At 53.5% G+C, this 15,646-nt stretch overlaps 2 protein-coding genes across 2 annotated transcripts in view; both read right to left on the bottom strand.

Moving 5' to 3' along the window:
- Nucleotides 1–531: 531 nt before the first annotated feature.
- On the bottom strand, nucleotides 532–12,872 carry RINL (Ras and Rab interactor like). Its single transcript, XM_032173009.2, has 12 exons — nucleotides 12,623–12,872; nucleotides 11,024–11,112; nucleotides 10,662–10,821; nucleotides 7,888–7,990; nucleotides 5,884–5,956; nucleotides 5,733–5,797; nucleotides 5,164–5,313; nucleotides 4,655–5,077; nucleotides 4,028–4,345; nucleotides 3,628–3,759; nucleotides 3,302–3,465; nucleotides 532–3,221 (listed from the first exon to the last, which is right to left on the bottom strand). Exons 2-12 carry the CDS (start codon nucleotides 11,071–11,073, stop codon nucleotides 3,159–3,161), a joined length of 1,701 nt encoding a protein of 566 aa, XP_032028900.1. The 5' UTR covers nucleotides 11,074–11,112; nucleotides 12,623–12,872; the 3' UTR covers nucleotides 532–3,158.
- An 80-nt stretch (nucleotides 12,873–12,952) lies between these two features.
- The window catches only part of SIRT2 (sirtuin 2), a 35,539-nt gene continuing 32,845 nt past the window's right edge, over nucleotides 12,953–15,646 (bottom strand). Inside the window, 6 exon segments of the mRNA XM_032173011.2 lie at nucleotides 12,953–13,652; nucleotides 13,655–13,703; nucleotides 13,827–13,893; nucleotides 14,026–14,096; nucleotides 15,385–15,436; nucleotides 15,522–15,598. Coding sequence (XP_032028902.1) covers nucleotides 13,501–13,652; nucleotides 13,655–13,703; nucleotides 13,827–13,893; nucleotides 14,026–14,096; nucleotides 15,385–15,436; nucleotides 15,522–15,598 — 468 coding nt within the window. The 3' untranslated portion in view covers nucleotides 12,953–13,500.

Raw genomic sequence — 15,646 nt, 5'->3', positions numbered from 1 at the left:
GGGCTCTTCAAACAGCCAGGGTCAATCCAGCTGCTACACATGCGAGGTAAGAAAAAAAAAAGCCAATGTCAGGAGCCTCTCTGAACCTGTTGTGGTTTGGAGGCTGTCCAGTTTATTTACAAATCGAAAAAAGTTACATACATATAAATTATTATGTTATGTTGTTTTATAATATTTATATTATTATTTTAGAAATATAATTATGATTATAAATTAAATATTTTAATTTATATATAAATTATTTATTTTTGTAAATGATATATAAATCTATCTACATATAGATATATCTATACGTATACCGATACGTATACAGATATAGATATATAGATATATCTATACGTATAGATATAGATATAGATATAGAGATATATCTATACGTATAGATATAGAGATATATCTATACGTATAGATATAGAGATATATCTATACGTATAGATATAGATATCTCAAACGTCAGGCCAGGCATGTGCCACTGTGCTCAGCTTGAATTTTGTATCATTTTATTGTATTTTATTCTATTTTTTTGAGACAAGGTCTTGCTCTGTTACCCAGTCTGGAGTGCAGTGGCATGAACACAGCTCATTGCAGCCTCAACCTCCACCTCTTAGGCTCAAGAGATCCTTCTGTGTCTGCCCCTTGAATAGTTGGGACCACAGGTGCTCACCACCATGCCCGGCTAATTTTTTTTATTTTTGTAGAAACAAGGTCTTGCCATTTTACCCAGGCTGGTCTTGAACTCCTGGGTTCAAGAGATGCTCCCACTATAGCCGCTCAAAGTGCTGAGATGATAGGCGAGAGCCACCACACACAGGCAGACAGCCTAGATTAGATTGGATTTTATTTTTTATTTATTTATTTTTTTGGATTAGATTTTAGATTGGGAAAAAACACAACAGCTATTTTGGGGAAACAATTGGAGATACCAGACTTTGGAGCATATATCAGATGACTGAAACAATGTTAAAAAGACATACATACATATAACCTAAGCCTATAAAATTCATTGACAAGGCCAGGCACGGTGGCTCACACCTGCAATCCTTGCACTATGGGAGGCCGAGGCGGGTAGATCACCTGAGGTCAGGAGTTCGAAATTAGCCTGGCCACCGCGATGAAACTCCGTCTCTACTAAAAATACAAAAAATTAGCTGGGCATGGTGGTGGGCGACAGAGCAAGACTCGGTCTCAAAAACAAAAACAAACACCAAAAAACAAAAAGCAGGTATCAACAGGTATCGTTTGGGGATCTGTTTTCCAGCCTGCTATAGAAACCTTGTTCATTGATTCATCCAGCAAGTTTGTTGTTGTTTTGTTGTTGTTGTTGTTTTTTGAGATGGAGTCTCACTCTGTGGCCCAGGCTGGAGTGCAGTAGCGCAATCTCTGCTCACTGCAAGCTCCACCTCCTAGGTTCATGCCATTCTCCTGCCTCAGCCTCCCGAGTAGCTAGGACTACAGGCCCCCGCCACCACACCTGGCTAATTTTTTTGTATTTTTAGTAGAGACGGGGTTTCACTATGTTAGCCAGGATGGTCTCGATCTCTTGAACCTCGTGATCCGCCTGCCTTGGTCTCCCAAAGTGCTGGGATTACAGGCGTGAGTCACCACCCCTGGCCCATCCAGCAAATATTTATTGAACTGTGTACCAGGCACTGGTCTAGGCACTCAGGAAGATGCAGCTATAAACAAAAGAGATCCCCAGCCTCCTCGAGCTGACATTCTAAGGCTGTGCTGTCCAAAATGGTGGCTAGAAACCTCATGTAGCTAGTGCATACTTGAAATGTGACTAGTCCGAACTGTGATGTGATTAAGTGTAAAATGCAGAGTAAATTTCAAAGCTTTAGCATGGGCACACACAAACATACAAAGTTTTAAATATCTCAGTAACTTTTTAATATGGATACATGTTGAAGTGATAATATTTGGGATACATTGTGTTAAATCAAATATATTATTATTAACGTTAACTTCACTTGTTTCTTTTTGCTTTTTCTTATTTTTTTTTTTCTGAGATGGTGTTTCACTCTTGTTGCCCAGGCTGGAGCGCAATGGCGGGATCTCGGCTCACCGCAATCTCCGCCTCCCAGATTCAAGCGATTCTCCTGCCTTAGCCTCCGGAGTAGCTGGGATTACAGGCATGCGCCACCACGCCCGGCTAAGTTTGTATTTTTAGTAGAGACGGGTTTCTCCGTGTTTGTCAGGCTGGTCTTGAACTCCCGACCTCAGGTGATCTGCCCACCTCGGCCTCCCAAAGTGCTGGGATTACAGGCGTGAGTGACCGCACCAGGCCTCACTTGTTTCTTTTTAGTTTTTTAAATTGTAGTTACTATGAACAATGAAATAAATAAATATATGGTTTGTTAGCAAGTGATAACATTCTTTGGGAAAAATGATCACAACTGGGCACGGTGGCTCACGCCTATAATCTCAGCACTTTGGGAGGCCGAGGTGGGAGGATTGCTTGAGGTTAGGAGTTTCAGACCAGCCTGGGCAACGAAGAGAGACCTCATCTTTATAAAAAATTTTAAAAATTAGACAGGCATGGTGGTAGGTGCCTGTAGTCTCAGCTACCTGGTAGGCAGAGGCAGGGAGATTGCTTGAGCCAGGAGGTTAAGGCTGCAGTGAGCCGAGATCATGCCACTACACTCCAGCCTGGGCAACAGACAGAGACCTCCTTTCAAAACAAAACAAAACCCCCTTTTCCTCAAGCAAGATGCCAGACGTACCTGGGTCAGTCCAGACTCCTGACCCATGTGGTTTAGGAGCAGCAAGGAGGAGGGAGGGGTCCCAGGAAAAGGGAACAGCCTACCTCTGGGCCGTTGCACTGGCTCATCCTGCTTCCCGGAATGCTCTTCCTAATATCCACTCTGCTCTTCCCCTCCCCTCCCCTCCTTCAGGCCTCTCTGCAGATGTCACCTCAGTGAGGCTTTCTCTGATACCCCTGTCTAAAACTGCAAAGCCTCCTGAGTAGCTGGTACCACAGGAGTATGCCACCATGCCCGGCTAATTTTTGTTTATTATTTTTGGTAGAGTTGGGGGTCCCACTGTTTCGCCCAGGCTGGTCTCAAACTCCTGGGCTCAAGCAATCCTCCCACCTTGGCCTCCCAAAATGTTGGGATTACAGGCATGAACGGAGGGGTGTGCGGAGGGGTGTGAAACCCCTAGCTGTCACTGGTCCCTGGCACAGTCTCTTCTGCCCATGGCTCCTTAAAGGGCAGGTTGGCCTGTGGGGAGAGGTGGGAGCTGGGTCAGAAGGGCACCAGGTCTCACCCTCCCTTCTACCTGCAGCCAGATGGGCAGTCACCTGGACTCCGGGATGATCCTTTCTGTGCAGCGTCCGCCTGCGGTGCCACTGGTGCAGGGAGGCGCGGGCCTCGGAGCTGAGCCCCCGGGGAGCGCGGTCTGTTTCAGGCTGGTAGTGGGCAATGTGGTGCAGCGCCCCAAACCACGTGGTCAGGTAGTACCCAGCTGGGGACAGAAAGGGAGGTCAGCTCCGTCCTCTCGGCTTCCCTGGTCGCCCCAAATCCCCCTGCAGTTTGCCTGCCGTCCCTCCTGCTGCAGGGCGAGGCTGTTTGGGATCCCGGAGGTACTGGATCGCTGGGTTCCAGCATTCTGGAGTTGGGGGCTCACCCTCTCCCCGTAGCTCATCTGGATCTAAGAGCTCCATAAGAAACTCCACGTCCAGCTGGGTCTCCCCAATGTCCGGGCTCCAGATGAGTTCCTCGGTCAGCGCAGGCAGGAAGGCGTCGGCCCCCAGGGGTTCTGGGAAAACCCGAGGAAAGGTCCTCACATGGATGGGGGCGCGTAGACACCTTCCATCCGATCCCCAGGACCGTGAGGGCTGGCTGCCCCTCCGCCTTGTCGGGCATGACAGCGCCTCCTACCAGAATCCCCAGGACCGCATAGACTCCTCCCACCAGTGCTACCCTCTCCCTCGACGTGCACCTGCATACTCGCCTCCCGCCTCCCGCCTGGCTCCCCCAACCCTCAAGGCTCTCCCTACCACGCTAGACGTTGACCCCTCCCTTACCTTGGTTCTCGCCCTGAGCCAGGCCCGCATAGACATCTCTGCACACCTCCAAGAGGAGCGCCACCTTGCGGCGCGGGGCGCAGGCAGCGTGGAGGTGCGTAAGGCGCTCGTGGATGCGGCTCCGCAAGGCGGGGGCGGGGCTCTGCCCCTCCGGTACCGGCCCCTGTGCCCCCGGAGGCCCCGCCCCCGCCCGCAGGGCTGTTTGTCGCCGCCGCAGCCGCCGCAGCTCGGGTGCTCGGAGTGTGCGGAGTCGTGTCCATAGGGCCGGCTTCAGGGGCGCCAGCACCGCCTGGCACACCGCCGTCTCCAGCGCGGGGCCTACGGGGGGTGGGGGATGGGTGAGCACAGGACCGCCAAGTTGTCCCACGCCTACCCACGCGCTCCAACAACCCACCCTGGCCCACAGCCACTCCTGCCTAGCTCTGGTCCCCCGTGAGTGTAGACATGGGTGAGAACATGTGTGGAAGAGTGAGCCTGGGTGTGAACTTGCACGCACACGTGGGCGATAGAACGCGTGGGATATGTAGGAAGGGCGTGTGGGTGCAGAAGGAAACGTGTGCGCGCCGATGGAGAGGACGAAGTTGCACACTTGAACCCGTGGGGGCTCCCTTCCCGTCCTCCCATTACCTGGATCCTCGCCCTTCTTGGGGACCCCAGGACCCCTGCTTCCAAAGACAGCCCTGATGTAGGAGTCCTTTGCCAGGTGATCCTGGAGGTCAGTAAGAAGGTGCCGCACATCCTGAAGCAGCTCCGTGGCCGGGTCCCCAGACCCGTGGGGACCCCCAGAATCTGAGGCGATGCGCACCCGAAGGCTTCGGTACTGCCTGGCCACGTAGCTGCTCCGGGCCCTGACCAGAGACTGGACGTGAATGGTGAGCACGTCCTCAGGGCCTTCCTCTTCAGGGTCGTCCTCCCTTCCTTCCTCCTTTCCTTCAAGATCTTCCTCCTCCTCTTCCAGGAGGCTGGCGAGAGCCGGCCCAGGATGGTCCACTTCCGGGCTGAGCGGGCCTTTCACCCAGGAGACCCCGTGAGGCGCAGGGTTCCTGGGGGCTGGAAGTGAGGAGGGCGTTCGGTCCCCTAGAACAGGGGCAGCAGCTCCCTCCTCCCTCAAAGGCCCAGGGCCCCGCCCAGCTAACCTGGATCATGTCTCTGCGCAGCCTCTGGCTCTGTTTCTTGAGGGGTCTGCTCCCTCCCCCAGCCTCTGTGGGTCTCCAGGTAGAGCTGGTTCACAATGGAAAGCACCTTCCCTGGGGTGTCCTGTTGGACCCTGCCGATTTGCAGAGGATCTGGGGCCAGCAGAAGTGAGAAGGTGTCCTAGGTATCCAAGAGACCAGCCCTGGTCCCCTCAAGGCACCAGGAGACTTACTTCCAAGCTTCATTGCTGGAGGTGCTGAGGCTTAGCTCCTGGCCCCTCCTCAGTCAGACCCAGGAGTCCAGGCCCCCAGTCCTCTTCTCACTTAGGCCCAGGAGTCCTCGACTCCCAGTTCCTTTCTCCTCCAATCCCCTCCTCTGTTAGGACCCAGGAATACAGGCCCCCATCCCCTCCTCCCTCTGGGACTACGAAGTCCAGGCCCCCAGCTCTCTCTAGTCTCCAGTTCTATATTCCCCTCAAACCCAGTAGTCTGGGCCCCAAAGCCCCATTCATAGCCTTGGAGCAAGGAAATTGGCAGGTTGGCTGTGCCCTCTTTAGAGAACCATGCCTCACCTGTGTGTTCATCTCTGGGCCCTAGAGTGGGAGGGGGCAAGAGCAGGGTTCTGGGCAGAACATCCCTGAGAATAAAGAGGTGGGAGCCGCAGTTTCAGTGGGGTGTCTTAGGGAATGGTCCCCCTTAGTGCCTCAGATGGGTGACCTGTACCTGCTGGCTGATAGAAAGGCAAGGAGATGGGGCAGGTCTGGCATGCAGAGGTTGGAGGATTCCAGGGACACACCTGTGGTGGGGGGAGGAAGAAGGAGAAAGTAAACTTGAGTGGTGGCAGTCTTCTGTCCCCTGGGATGCTCTTGCTCCCCCATTCCTTCAGAATCCCCCCAGGGACCTTCAGAACAGGGAAGTTCCCACTCCTTGGAGTCTCCATCTTTACTCTTGTGTACCACTTATGCCACCAACAAGGATTCATTCATTAGACAAACATTTACTGAGCCCTTAGTCATTTCCAGGCACTGGAGATACAGTTATCAAAAGGCAGACAAGTTCACTGCCTTCCTGTAGCTTACCTTTTAGTGGGGGGTGGAGGGGGAAAAGGCAGAATATAAATGAGTAAACAGTCAGGGGGCCGGGCGCGGTGGCTCACGCTTGTAATCCCAGCACTTTGGGAGGCCGAGGCGGGCGGATCACGAGGTCAGGAGATCGAGACCACGGTGAAACCCCGTCTCTACTAAAAATACAAAAAATTAGCCGGGCGTGGTGGCGGGCGCCTGTAGTCCCAGCTACTCGGAGAGGCTGAGGCAGGAGAATGGCGTGAACCCGGGAGGCGGAGCTTGCAGTGAGCCGAGATCGCGCCACTGCACTCCAGCCTGGGCGACAGAGCGAGACTCCGTCTCAAAGAAAAAAAAAAAAAAAACAGTCAGGGTACCGTGGCTCACGCCTGTAATTCCAGCACTTTGGGAAGCTGAGGTGGGTGGATCACCTGAGGTCAGGAGTTCAAGCCAGCCTGGCCAACATGGCAAAACCCATCTCTACTAAAAATACAAAAAATTGGGAGGTGGGGGCCTAGGGGAGGGATAGCATTAGAAGAAATACCTAATGTAGATGATGGGTTGATGGGTGCAGCAAACCACCATGGCACCTGTATACCTATGTAACAAACCTGCACATCCTGGACATGTATCCCAGAACTTAAATTATGATAAAAAATAAATAAATAAAAATAAAAATAAACCAAAAAATTAGTCGTGTGTGGTGGTGTGCACCTGTAATCCCAGCTACTTGGGAGGTTGAGGCATGAGAATTGCTTGAACCTGGGAGGTAGAGGTGGCAGAGTCGAGACTGGGCCACTGCACTCCAGCCTGAGCGACAGAGTGAGACTCTGTCTAAAAAAAAAGAAAAAAGAAAAAGAAAGTGACCAAGGTGCCATCTTTTAACTATGATGGTCAAGAAAGGTTACATTTCTGCAGAGGCCTGGAGGATGGAGACTAAACCAGCCCCTCCAGGAAAAGCGTTCATACAGGACGAACCCAAGCAGAGGTCCTGAAGCTGGAACACACTTAGCATGCTAAAGACACACAGAGGGAAACAGTGTGTCTGGGGCAGAGTGAATGAGGGGCAATAGATAGAGAGACAGGCAGGAACTACATCACACAGCACCTTATAGATCATGACAAGGAGTTTGCATTTTGCATCTAAGGATGTTGCATGTTCTTTCCAGGATTTGGGGCAGGGGCGTATCACATCTGATTGATATTGAAAAATATCTTGGGCTCAGAATGGATTGCGGGAAGGAAAGGGAAACAGGATTGGAAATATTCATCAGATATTTTGGAAGCAAAGCTGACAGGTGTTTTTGTTTTGTTTTGTTTTGTTTTGGCAGGGTTTCCCTCTGTTGCCAAGGCTGGAGGGCAGTGGTGTGATCTTGGCTCACTGCGACCTCCGCCTCCTGGGTTCAAGCTATTCTCGTGCCTCGGCCTGCCAAGTAGCTGGGATTACAGTCGCGCGTCACCAAGCCCGGCTAATTTTTGTGTTTTTTGTAGAGACGGGGTTTTGCCATGTTGGCCAGGCTGGTCTCGAAATCCTGGCCTCAAGCGATCTACCCGCTTGGACCTACCAAAGTGCTAGGATTACAGGCGTGAGCCACCGCGCCGGTCCAGCTGACAGTTCTTAGTGATCAATTGACTGTGGGCTGGAAACTCAGGGGAGGTGCCTTACCTCTGGGAATCTTCTGGATCTGGTAGGTGTTGACTTCTCCTGGTAAAGGTCCTGTCCTCAACACCAGTACCTGGCTGGGGTCACGTCCTGTGACCAAGAAACTCTGGGGGATAGAGACAAAGGCCAGCGTGACAAAGGTGTGCGCAGATGTCTGTTACTTTTGCCTGACTAGCATCCATTTCCCTTATTTTGGGATCCACATCCCAAATTTCCTTTAGGGAAACCCTCTCCCTACTGGCAGTCCATGTGTGTTGGGCTGACTTCCCCCAAGCCCTGGGGGTGGGCCCAGGGACCTGATCTAGCCAATAGGATGAGGGTGTTCTCGGCCCACTGTTTGGTTCAGGGAACGGACATGTGACTCAAGCTCAGCCAATGGACATCTTCCACAGGATTTTTTTTTCTTTTTTTTTTTTTGAGACGGAGTTTCCCCCTGTCGCCCAGGCTGGAGTGCAGTGGCACAATCTCTGCCCACTGCAACCTCCGCCTCCCAGGTTCAAGCGATTCTCCTGCCTCAGGCTCCCAAGTAGCTGGGATTACGGGCGACTGCCACCACGCCCGGCTAAGTTTTTGTATTTTTAGCAGGGGCAGAGTTTCACCACGTTGGCCAGGCTAGTCTTGAACTCCTGACCTCAAGTGATCCGCTCTTCTTGGCCTCTCATAGTGCTGGGATAATAGGCGTGAGCCACTGCGTGCTGGAGCTCTTTAGGAAAGACTTCATTTGTTACACTGGTGTTGCTAAACTGGTGGCATACAGCTCTGAGCTGGGAAGGATGATACCCTCCTGAGGAGGAAACTGTGGTAGCCCCCGTTTGCTGTCCTCTCCAAATCTATTCCACATTCTTTGCAGAATTCCTTGTTCACGGCATTAATATACCCAGCCATGAGTGTGATTGATATATGGATCATGATTGATATAGGTGGTGGTTCTTAGCTCTGGCTGTATACGTCCCAAGAGAGCTGTTAAAAATACTGCTACGGCCGGGCACGGTGGCTCACGCCTGTAATCCCAGCACTTTGGGAGGCCGAGGCGGGTGGATCACCTGAGGTCAGGAGTTCGAGACCACCCTGGCCAACGTGGTGAATCCCAGTCTTTACTAAAAATACAAAAATTAGCCGGGTGTAATGGCGGGCGCCTATAATCCCAACTACTCGGGAGGCTGAGGCAGGACAATCGCTTGAACCCGGGAGGCAGAGGTTGCAGTGAGCCAATATCGTGCCACTGCACTCCAGCCTGGGTGACAGAGGGAGACTCCATCTCAAAAAATAATAATAAAAATAAAAAATTAAAAATATTGCTACCTGGGCCCCATCTTTTTTTTTCTTTCTTTCTTTCTTTTCTTTTTCTTTTTTCTTTTTTTTTTAAAGAAACAGGGCCTTGCTCTGTTGCCCAGGCTGGTCTTGAACTCCTAGGCTTAAGCGATCGATCTTCCTACCTCAGCCTCCCAAAGTGCTGGGATTACAGGCGTGAGTCACCACACCCGGCCAGCCATCTATATTTTCTGAATCAGTTGTGAAAACCTTTATTTTGGCCGGGGACGGTGGCTCACACCTGTAATCCCAGCACTTTGGGAGGCCGAGGTGGGTGGATCACCTGACATCAGGAGTTCGAGACCAGCCTGGTCAACATGGTGAAACCCTATCTCTACTAAAAATACAAAAAATTACGCCGGGTGCAGTGGCTCACGCCTGTAATCCCAGCACTTTGGGAGGCTGAGGCGGGTGGATCACAAGGTCAGGAGACCGAGACCATCCTGGCTAACATGCTGAAACCCTGTCTCTACTAAAAACACAAAAAAGTAGCCAGGCGTGGTGGTGGGCACCTGTAGTCCCAGCTACTCGAGAGGCTGCGGCAAGAGAATGGCGTGAACCCAGGTGGTGGAGCTTGCAGTGAGCCGAGAGCGTGCCACTGCACTCCAGCCTGGCCAACTGAGCAAGACTCCATCTCAAAAAAAAAAAAACAAAACAAAACATTAGCTGGGCGTTGTGGCAGATACCTGTAATCCCAGCTACTCAGGAGGCTGAGGCAGGAGAATCGCCTGAACCTGGGAGGCGGAAGTTGCAGTGTGCCGAGATCATGCCATTGCACTCTGGCCTGGGCAACAAGAGTGAAACTCTCAAAATTAAAAGAAAAGAAAAGAAAACCTTTATTTTTTCTGTAAAATAAACAGATGCAAGTGGTGCCTCCGTTCTTCCTGCCTGGAATGCATACAGGTGCTTGGGCCTGGGGCAGCCCCCGGGCAGCTGTGAAGGAAGTCCAAGAGAATTATAGCTATGCTGGCCTTGATGTCACTGCGCTGCTGATCTAAAGCCAGCAGCTGCCTTTTTGGTTATGTTAGGAAGATAAATGCCTATTTGTTTAAGCCGCTGTAGGACAGGTGTTTGTTATATTCAGTCCCAAATATCCAAAATTCCCCGCGGTTGAAAGCAAAGCCTCTTGGGAAGAAGAGGAATTTATAAATGTTCTGAAGTTCAGGATCCAGACCTTCTTGAAATTACATTTTTTTTTTTTTTTTAGACAGGGTCTTGCTCCATCACCCAGGCTCGAGTGCAGTGGCGTGATCTCAGCTCACTGCAGCCTTGACCTCCTGAGCTCAAATGATCCTCCCACCTCAGCTTCCTGAGTAGATAGGACTGCAGGCATGAGCCATTGCACCCAGCAACAAATAGCCTTTTTGGTTTGCCCAATTTGTGTCGTGTTTGTCGCTAGTAACCAGCAGAGTCCTAATCTAGGGTGTCATGGGGGTCAGGATGGGCCCCCAGCTGTGAGTACTCACCCCTAGTGGCCACAGCCCCACAAGGGCCTCCGCATCCTGGGTATCCAGCTCTGGCACATGCCACACCCCCCATGTCCTCTGCAGGCGAATAAGTGGCTCTAGGGTGCTGAGGACCCCTAGAGGGGTCCTGTCTGCTTTGTTCACCTGTGGTGGGACCAGCCTGGGATGGACAGTGTCCAGGGAGTCAGGGGTCAGAGGTGGGCAGTGGGACATTGAGGTGAGGTCAAAGGTACAGGATGGGGCAGGCCCAGGACAGAGGCTCAGAGATGTGATTCAGGATTCTGTAGTGAGGCAGGTATTGGATGGAAAGGGTTTCTGGATGTAGGGGAAGGAGGGCATAGCCTCAGCCCTAGTAGCCTCACCTCACCCCCTCTGTGGGGACTTCAGGTGCCTTGTCCTCTGTCTGGGCCATCCTCACGCTGCAGGAAGCCAGTGAGTCATGAGCTGGCCTCTGGCAGGGAGAAAGGTAAGACTCAAGGCTGCTCCAGCCCTCGGGTCATGTTCAAGATATTTACAGTCAATATGGCAGAGACCCTGACCAATCAGAATGGACCCCAGAGGTCGCTTGCCGTGGCAGGGGTTAATTCTTTATTTTATTTTTGAGACAGAGTCTCACTGTATTGCCCAGAGTGGAGTGCAGTGGCACGATCTCAGCTCACTGCAACCTCCGCCTCCTGGGTTCAAGCGATTCTTGTGCCTCAGCCTCCCGAGTAGTTGGGATTACAGGCATGCACCACCACGCCTGGGTAATTTTTGTATTTTTTAGTAGAGACAAGGTTTTGCCATGTTACCCAGGCTGGTCTCAAACTCCCGACCTCAAGTGATCCCCCTGCCTCGGCCTCCCAAAGTGCTGAGATTACAGGCATGAGCCACCACACCCGGCCAACCCGGCCGGCAGGGGTTAAATCTTTAGTACCGGATGGTGGGGAATTTGGGGATCCCAGGAGAGAGGCCAGTGTGTCTTGCGGTGTGGGGAGAGGACTCAAAACAATAGCTCTTTACTAAGTGGTAGGAAACATTTTAAGATTTTTAACAGCCATGGCAGCTGTGTCAATGTGGGCCAGCCCTTGGCAAAACCAAGTCAGTGCCTGGAGAAGTTCTTGGCCCACAGTAGGCAGCCCATATATCATCCCCTCTCCCTCCCTTCCCACACCATGGAGGGGCCACTGAATCTCCTCCCCCAGCATTTTATTATGAAGAATTTGAGACATAGAGAAAAGCTGAGAGAATTGTACAGGAAACATCCACATGGCCACTACCGAGATTCTACCGTGAACGTTCTACTCATCTTGCGTTATCACACATCTGTTCCTCTCTCTCCATCCACCCATCAGGCCCCAGCTCCTAACCAGGTACAGAGTCCTGTGTAGGTTATCACTTAGGGTGGCACTTCTCCCAGCGGCAGTCCCAGGAGCAGGAGACCTGGTCTGGGGAGGATCCATCCTCCCTCCCTCCCTCCCTTCCTTCCCTTTCCTTCCTTCCTTCCTTCCTTCCTTCCTTCCTTCCTTCCTTCCTTCCTTCCTTCCTTCCTCCCTTCCATCCATCCATCCATCCATCCAGTATTTACTGAATACAGGCTGGAATTAGGTGCCTCTGTCCTGGAGACAGGGTGATGAACAGGACAGGCTCCTCCCGTCAGGGCCTTCCATTCTTGTTTGGGGCAGGTGTAGCATATGGATAATAGGCAGCTAAACAAATACATTAAGCCATTGACCAGAAGCCCAGGGTGTTATTAGGAAGGAGGGAGGTGGGGAGGGAGGCGCAGGTGCCCTGCCCAGGCAAGAGCAGGAAGGAAGGGAGGGGAGGGTAGGGGAGAGGGAAGCAGATGCCTGCTTGGGTACCGTGGCAGAGGAGGAGGCTGTGGGCAGTGCATGGCAGGGGTGGGTCAGGGCAGCTGCCTCATACCAAAGGGAGGCAGCAGGGGCTGAAGATGCCAGATGCTCGGTCCCCGGGGGCCCTACCTGTTCTCGGAGGAGAGGCCTGCAGTAGCAGGAAGTAGAGAGAGGAAGCTGAGCAGGCAGGGGGAAGAGGCGGGGCTGGGGTATCTGAAGTCAACTTTCCTCCCTCTTTCTGGGGCCTCAGGCCTTCAGTGACGGGGCTTAGAGGAAGGGACACTGGCAGGCTGGAAGTCCAGGGGTCAGAGCCACGAGGGGCCCCCATGAGGACCCTCTTGTTACCCCTCACTCTAGATCCCGGAGACTTTCTGGTCCCTTAGTGGCCCAAGATCTAACCCCCTCCCTTCAGAGATTTCCCTGGGTGCCCACAGAAAGAAAACAGGAGGTCAGACCGGATTGTTAGTTGTTTTTGTTTTTAATTTGTCTCCAATAAGCAATGTCTTCTGCCCATCCAGCATGGGAAGTGGGTCCCACGTGAAGGGGGCCCACCACCCACTTTGGGAGCTGAAGGCAGAGACTCGGGAGCCCTCCCGGCTCAGACTCCCCCTGTGCTGGGTGTGGGTTATATTCAGAGGCCCACACCCACACTGGGGTAGGTTAGGTATGGTTTACTTAGCCACAGGCCCCTGGGGGCAGGAGACAGAGTGGGGGCCTGAAGCTCCCTGTCCTGGAAGAGTTAAAAGTTCTGGGGTAGCCCTGGCCCCGTGGGGGCAGTTAGAGATGAGGGAGGTTACTCCTTAGCCCAGGAGTGGTTAGAGATAGCGGGGCTGGTAGAGATGCCTGTTCAAGCCTTGGCCTCTAGGAGGTGTTAGAGATTTGCTGGGGTTGGGGGGCAGGGTTACTGGGACCCCAGTTTTGGGGAGGGAGTGGTAAGAGACTGGGGGATGTTCTGAGCTCCCCAGACAAGAACTGCTGGTTAAGAGGGGGCTAGGCCTGGTTGGGGCTCAGCTGTCCCTGAGGAGCTCGGCATCCCGCCTGGGAGATGCAGCTGTCACTGGGGTTTCTCCCTCTCCGTTGTCCTGGCCTCGTCCTTGGCAGGTGGTGGGGACTTCTTGGGGGAAGCTGAAGTGCTGGGGTTGGGGGCCCCCGCCCCCGACTGGGCATCTATGCTGGCGTGCTCCCTCCGGACAAGGTCCTCCAGCTCCTTCTGCAGGAGAAAAGGTCACAGAAATCAAAGGTCACTGTGCATCATGAGGTCAGAGGACCCATGGGGCAGGGAGAGGGTCCAGGGACGGGGCTCAGGACAGGCTGAGGTTGCCTGGCTCCTCACCTTCCATCCAAGGAGCTCAGCAAGGGCCAGGCAGCCCTGGTCGCAGTCACCCAGCCAGGCCACGTCCCTGCGGTGCAGCAGGAGATCAGAGTTCCCAGGCGGGCTCGCCCCTGCCTGCTCCTCTCATCTGCCTTCGTGCCCTCCCTCCCACCTCACCCTGTCCCTTCCAGGCTGCCCCCAACCCCAGGCGGGGCCTCACCTGTAGGCCTTCTTGGAGTCAAAGTCCATGCCTCCTCCGAGGCCCATAATCATCCCCAGGAAAGGGTCCGACTGTCAGGGAGGGGGTGGGGCAGGGGCAGGGGGCAGGGAAGGGAGAGCTAAGAGCACAGACCCTGGAGCCAGGTGGCCTGGGTTTGTATCCTAGCTCTGTGACTTTGGTTTTTTTTTGTTGCTTGGTTTTTTTTTGAGACAAAGTTTCACTCTTGTTGCCCAGGCTGGAGTGCAATGATGCGATCTCGGCTCACTGCAACCTCCACCTCCCGGGTTCAAGTGATTCTCCTGCCTCAGCCTCCTGAGTAGCTTGGATTACAGGTGCCCGCCACCATGCCTGGCTAATTTATTATTATTATTATTATTATTTTTTTTTTTTTTTTGAGATGGAGTCTCGCTCTGTCGCCCAGGCTGGAGTGCAGTGGCGCAATCTCGGCTCACTGCAAGCTCCGCCTCCCGGGTTCAAGCCATTCTCCTGCCTCAGCTTCCCGAGTACCTGGGACTACAGGCGCCCACCACCACGCCCGGCTAATTTCTTGTATTTTTAGTAGAGACGGGGTTTCACTGTGTTGGCCAGGATGGTCTCGATCTCCTGACCTCGTGATCCGCCTGCCTCGGCCTCCCAAAGTGCTGGGATTACAGGCGTGAGCCACTGCGCCCGGCCATAATTTTTTATTATTAGTAGAGATGGGGTTTCACCATGTTGGCCAGGCTGGTCTCGAACTCCTGACCTCAGGTGATCCACCCGCCTTGGCCCTCCAAATTGCTGGGATTACAGGTGTGAGCTATTGGGTCCAGCCAGCTCTGTGACCTTGGTCAAGTGACTTGTCCTCTCTGTGTCTCAGTTTCCTTATCTGTAGAATAGGGGTGATCACGAAACCGCGATGGGGTTGTGGTGTCAGTGAGTTCACGCAGGCTAAGGCTTGGGACAGTGTCTGCCCACAGTGTGCGCTGCTTGCCCGGTGACCCTGCCTACTTCCCCTGAGGGGAACACCCAGGAGGGAGCAGCTGCCCTAGAGTGAGGCTGCCCGGGAAAAAGAGACCTGAGAGACCCGGAGCGTGGACCCGCCCCCCGCCCCCCCCACCCCCCCCCACCTCCTCAGTCCCCGGAAGCCCGGCCTTCCTATCTGGCTTCAGCTGGTTTGAGTTGGAATTCCATCACTTGCTCAAAAGGGCAGTGAATGTCCCAGAGGCCTGGAACCCGACCCCTCTGGATTCTAGAGCCCCAGGTTCTGAGCTGAGGAATGCAAAGTGCTGGGGTTCCGCAGTGGGGGTTCCCTCTGAGGAAAAGGGTGAGAGGGAAGGAAGGGGGAGCCTGTAAGGAGGGGGCATGAAGAAGGGCTCTTACCTGGCCAGCTTTCTCCTTGTTGATGAGCAGGCGAGGAGTGGAGAGGGGTGCCCTGTGGGGAGGGGGAGCCTAAGGGGTCAGGGTCTGTCCTGGCCCTGGGTGCCCAGCCGTCCTCCCAGCCACAGCCCCCAACCTACTTGCTGATGAGGGAGGCAAAGGGCTGCACCTGCAAGGAGGTGCCCATGACCAGGAGAAGGTCCACCTTCAGGAAGTCCTGCGGAGAGGGGCGTGAGCTTGGGAGCCTCTGCCCAGGCTGCGCCGC

This window comes from Hylobates moloch, unplaced genomic scaffold, assembly GCF_009828535.3.
Source record: "Hylobates moloch isolate HMO894 unplaced genomic scaffold, HMol_V3 SCAFFOLD_13, whole genome shotgun sequence".
Lineage (NCBI taxonomy): Eukaryota > Metazoa > Chordata > Mammalia > Primates > Hylobatidae > Hylobates > Hylobates moloch.
This window is presented reverse-complemented; position numbering and strand designations above follow the sequence as displayed.